This window comes from Protobothrops mucrosquamatus, unplaced genomic scaffold (genome assembly GCF_001527695.2).
Source record: "Protobothrops mucrosquamatus isolate PMUCROS unplaced genomic scaffold, P.Mucros_1.0 scaffold285, whole genome shotgun sequence".
Lineage (NCBI taxonomy): Eukaryota > Metazoa > Chordata > Lepidosauria > Squamata > Viperidae > Protobothrops > Protobothrops mucrosquamatus.
In genome coordinates, this window is record NW_015386629.1 from 640,974 (window position 1) to 646,973 (window position 6,000).

General features: G+C 33.6%; 1 protein-coding gene across 1 annotated transcript in view; it reads left to right on the forward strand.

Annotated features, from left to right (window-relative positions):
• The window catches only part of SYT14 (synaptotagmin 14), a 52,879-nt gene extending 48,280 nt beyond the window's left edge, over nt 1–4,599 (forward strand). The window contains exon 6 of the mRNA XM_029283928.1: nt 4,286–4,599. Within this exon, the coding sequence (XP_029139761.1) occupies nt 4,286–4,599 (314 nt within the window). The remainder of the gene's footprint in view (nt 1–4,285) is intronic.
• Nucleotides 4,600–6,000: the final 1,401 nt, after the last annotated feature.

Genomic DNA, 6,000 nt, shown 5'->3' on the forward strand with positions numbered 1-6,000 from the left:
ATATTTGTGTGGTGTATATTTTTCAAGAATAAAATTAAATAATGTAGTAAGATGGTCTCAGCTAAATACAAATATATTTACAATTGGCATAATTGATTTAACTTTTTGTACATTTCTAATGACTAGATTCTGCAAAACGGAATCAGAAGTACATCTGAAATCTAGACCCAAATCCAGTTCCTACAAAAGTCTATAAAACTACAAAACTGTCTAGCTATGTCTACAAAAGTTCATTAAAAAAGTACAATTAAACAAGACCAATATTTATTTAGGAAACTTATATGGCTTCTTATATCTCATATAATAATATAATCCTAGGTACTTACAAGAATATTAAATAAAAATAATATAAATAAAACTAACCAAGTCCTATAATATACACGATTAGCCTATGGCAATATCATATAAACTCTTCATACTCTTCATGTCCTTTGATTTCCCGGGGTTCCATCTACCCCCTAGTCAAAAGCCTGGCTGAAGAGCCAGGTCTTCATAGCCCTCTGGAAGAATAATAGGGTAGGGGCCGTCTGAATCTCAGAGGGAAGGCTGTTCAGTCACAGAAGGCAGCCACAGAAAAGATACATCACAGTTTTTATCATGCCTGCAGATAGGCATTTTTCAGATGACCAGGTCCCTTCTCAGAAACGCAATGAGACCAAAGGGAGCACTTGACATGATGCCCGTATAATGTTGATATCTGTTAACTATTGCTTATTCCGTTTGACAACAAATAATTAAATAATTTATTTTTAATCTATAGTAAAGGACCAAGAAAATTATACTAATAAATATACATGAAATGATATGAACATGACAAGCTGCTATTTATTGAAAGAAACATATGGTTGTATTTTAAGGTTCCTATAATGTTCAAACAAGTTGTTATAAAGAGCAGCTAAATCCTGTATAAAAGTGGCACTCTTTTAGCTTTCTGATGTTATGCTTATATTGCTCAGATGTAATAACGTTTTAGTTATTTGTTAATCACTTCTGCTTTTTTGATCACTCTAGATGTTGTTCAAATTATATGGTTAGCAACATCATTACATTTAATGTTAGTGTGGAGAAGCCCATTTTTCATCTCAGCCAGAATTAATAAAGAAGGAAGTCCAAATATCTCATTTCCCAGCCATGATCAAAACCCAAAATTTATCATGCTAAAATTACTTAGCATAAGGAAGTCCTCATTTGCACTCATGGTTCACCTCTCCCCCACTTAGAAATTATTGCAGAGTAGGGATCAATTTCTATTCAGGTTATTAATGGAAGCATTATGGTCCTAATGAAAATCTCTCCTCCATAGTTATTACTACATTTTTAAAAATCTTGTTGAGTCTGCCAAGTACAGAATTTGCAGAAGATGCTTCCTGTTTCTTACACTCCTTATTTCTAATGAAAAGTTCCTTAGAATTTCTGAATGTCTCTTACATGCTAGATTGCAGATAGGTGTCTAGAAGACATACAAAAGTATAACACAGGGGTCTTCAAACTTGGCCCTTTTATGACTTGTGGACTTCAACTCACAGAATTTCTGGAGATGCTGAAAATCTGTGTTTAGAAGCAGTCTAAACAACAGTAGACAGGCTTAGTGAGAGAAGAATTGTATCAGAAGTGTCTGAAATAAATTATCTCTCTCTTTTCTGCTTCACCATACAGGCATGCCTGGTCAACTAGTATTCAGGCCAGTCCAAATTCCTTGAGTCAGAGAGATACGTAGAGCATGTACAGAGGGAAAATATAGTGGCATTAAAAACATCAACAATGCAGAACTTATTGTTGCTCAAAGCTGTATGGCCCTGGAGTACAGTGCCTAGGACCCACAAAAGTGTACATGTACCCATCTTAAACGGCCAATAGATCCTGAATTGATAGAACTCCTAGAAGTTATCTGACAGCACAACTGACAAAAGGATTCTTAAAGTATATCAGACTGTGACTGTAGTAAAATTTCCTGTTGGCTGCTTAAAATACTAGTTTAATGCCAAAACCAGCAAAAGATGACATGGCAGAGAAGAGAGAGTGGTGAGGAATGTCCACACCATTTTTAGATGAAAGCAGAAAATGATCTTTGTTGCAAAACCAATTAAAACCTATTTTGATATTCTTGATAGTACTAAAAAAATGCTTGTTTTGTTTATTTTCCATTCCATGTGGACTCACACTATAGGTTAGGGAATCTTGTGCACATAGGGCACAGTCTGTTTATTAATTATTGTTTATTTAGTGCTATCCCAATGTTACAATTTGAATGGGAAATTTGAACTTATGGGAAGCTCTCTATGTGCACTGAAGAAACCATGTAGCTTTGAATTATTTTTTTAAACTTTGATCTAATAAACTTGCATTTTAGCCTAAATCATTTTCTCAGATGGAAGATGCAGCAAAGTAGCATTAAATGAATAAAGTAGCCAGCTAAGTTAATTTTATCAGATTTCATTATTTTGTTTACAGTACACACAGAATGCCTTTCAACAATCATTTATTTTATTGTAATTTTGTAATTCTATTGATCTTCCCTAGTCTGAGTTCATTTAATTAATCCTTACTTAGAAAGCTGGAGTTTGCATGAAAAAGAGGAAGGTCTGCTAAAGAATATGTTTGATTTCTAGTGTGTAGCCTGATCTTTTGCATGAATCTCTATGCGCTTGTGTTTTAAACCCAACAGAAATTACTATTAAGATACTACATTATTTGAAACCGTGTAATTTTTTTTGTTAAAGATTACACAGTGAACATAACAAAATTCATTCATTAATCTACCTGCCCATCCTTTTGCTTGATCCTTTTCTCTAAAACTGATTTGCTAAGATGCTATTTTCTTTCACTCTGGTGAATAGTGTTTCCTCTTAAACTTTAACCTTTTATCCTGTGTCACCCAACTATTGACATCTGGTCATTATTTCTTTTACTGCTTTCCACCCCACCCCCGTTGTCAGATGGACTGTTCTGTTGTCTAAAACACTTGATAGGTGGACAGGTTTATATAATACGAGGTGAGTTCCTGTGGAGGCTAATTAGATGTTGTCTTTTTCATGCAAAAGAAATCTGCCAGCTTCAAAGCTCTCCACCACTTTCTACCATGTTGGTTTCTGATGATGTACAATAATTATTTCACTATTATAATGGAGACAGAGCTGATCTCTGACTATGGATGGTGGTATTTCAAAGATTTATAAAATAAACATGTGAATAAATGTCTGGACATTTAATTTCATTATTGCATTTCTTTTTCTAAACAATCCAAATTTCTTTCTTAAAAAATTCAAATTCATGCATTTACCAAAATAAATAAAAGACAGAAAATCTTTCTGTTTTTAAATACAAACAAATTGATGTACATACTCAATTCAATAATTATGACTGCATTTTCCCAGGCAAAGTGTTTCCACACAACAGTAACAATTAAAGTTTTGAATATCAATGCTATTTCACTGAATTCATATTCACGGTCTAGTAGCTCCAGTGCACACATGGAGCTTCAGAGAGAGGGGGGGTTTGCTTCCTTTTCCTCTGTGGGTATGGAATGTATCCTCTGTGCATCTAGGATTTTTTTATTGTACTCTGAATATTTTAACTATCATATTTATTAAATTTATTTTATACTGCTTCCTATACAAAAAAATTGCAAAGATTTTATACTTGAATAGTATGGTATGACATGCTATTCATTAAAATTAGTACAAAAGAATTATGTACTAATTACTTATTGCGCCACATATCTGCATGCAAAAATCATGCATGGCTTTATTCATATGAGTAAATATAAACTTTTATGTGGGTAATTTTATATTTTGGCACTTTAATTGTACGAAGTCCAATAAAAATCTTGACGAGAAACCACATCCATGCAGAGAGATTTTTAAGCAAACATTTCATCATGAACATCATGTGATATTATCACTGCACTCCAATCCCATTCTTTTACATGTGATTTCTTTTTTCATGTCATTATACACCTATTTATATGATCTAAAAACTGTGATATGCTTTACAGTGCTGTGCCAGTTGTAGCTTGCTAAGTGTTAATGCTATATGTGTCTGCTTGGTGCAAATGAGCAAGGGATAATAGTAGGATTATGAGGTATACCTCTAGTTCAATTTACTATGAGAGAATAAGTACAATTAAGTAAAAGTCACAATGAAATACTTTTCTCTGTCATATTATTAGGTTTAGTCAATTGTTCAAATCCAACATGGTATACACCATAATCTTAAAGATAGTCTGATATATTAGGTGAAATAGTTTTTCCAATACAACTCATGTATCAAATTGTCTATTTTGTAGATACATTTGTTAAGCTGACATTGCTGAATTCCATGGGTCAAGAGATGTCCAAATGCAAGACATCCATCCGAAGAGGGCAGCCAAATCCAGTCTACAAGGAGACCTTTATTTTTCAAGTGGCACTCTTTCAGCTTTCTGATGTTACGCTTATATTATCTGTGTATAACAAACGCAGCATGAAGCGAAAGGAAATGATAGGCTGGATTTCTTTAGGTTTGAACAGTTCTGGTGAAGAGGAGCTGAACCACTGGACTGAGATGAAAGAATCAAAAGGACAACAAATATGTAGGTGGCACTCTTTATTAGAATCTTAATGTAGAATTGAAGCTCAGCTGAATGTCAACGTACAATAAGATTGTTGTTTTCGTACAGCTAAGAGACTCTTACAAAAATTACAAGCTTTTGTATTTCAGATTAACATTCCTGTTAAAAAAATGCACAAAATGCTGTGAAGAAGTATAAACATTCACATTTTCATTTAATATTACTGATTTTTTTAAGCACCAGATACAGAAGACAGAAACCACTAGTCTTTATCTTGAAACATTTAGGATTCTCTCACCTATTCTTATTTTGGTTAACATGCAACTTTTATGTAAATCCTTTATTTGTATGAAATTCTCTGATTGTTTTATTTTCTTCTAGTAGTGTTATGCTCTGTGTTGTAGATGATCTATCAAGAAGATCTAGAGGCGGAAAGAAGAATGATTAAATGGCAAAAGGAAGCTCAATAATAGGAGAGAAATATTGTAGGTTTGCAATAGTAGTAGTATTTTTTTTCCATTCTTGGTGATTTAACATTTCGGACAGTGTACATCTGAAGAGTTGCTATGCAAGAGAAGCTAGATACTGATTACTTATGAGATTCTCTGTGGTGTCTGTTTTAAACATAATATTTTTTTCCAGCGAGCTGAAATTGTTTTGAAAGAGAATTACCATTTATGGTGTAAAGATACATAACTTTCACTCTTGATAAATAGGCTTTTGTATTATTTCAAAAGCCGTAAAACTTGTTTGACCAGATTGTAGGTCTCACCTCTTAAAAATTACTGGGATGGTGTCTTCAGTTTAACGTATCTATGATGCAGGATTATTCATTGTGTGCCTTCTTTGGATCTTAATGAAATAGGACCCAGTGTAAGCACTGAGCACTTTTCAATTTTCTGATTCCTCATTTGCCAGCTTGAAAGCACAGGATCCAAAGATTTGCACAAGGGAGCTTTGGATATGTGATTTTGAAAAGCAGAATTCTTTTCTTTGAAACTGTGCTTCCACATAGATGTTTCTAATGGTACTAATCAAAAGATATTGTGTGACTGTTCCATCTTTCCTTAATAAAATTTCTATGCTCAAAAAAAAAAGAGAAACTGAGGAAAAAACATGGAGGTTTACAAGTAGAAGACGATAATATATAATTTCTCCATAAAACGCAGTAGGGCAAAGCAGTGTGATGTGGTGGGAGGTCTACTTTTTAAGGGAAAAAGATAAAACAATTCACTGGGCAGCCAGAAGTTCCTGGACGTAAGTAAAGTAGTCCCTTTACCCATTATAAGAAGCTTGGAGAAGCTGATGACAACTTGCAGGCAGTTTCTGTCATGGATCTCTTAGTGAGAGATGCTTTAAGTAAAAAAAGGAAGGATTTCACTCATAGATGCTTTTTAATTAAGGTATTTGGTCTTTATATGAAATATGGTTATTGGCAGTTCAGGATCTAA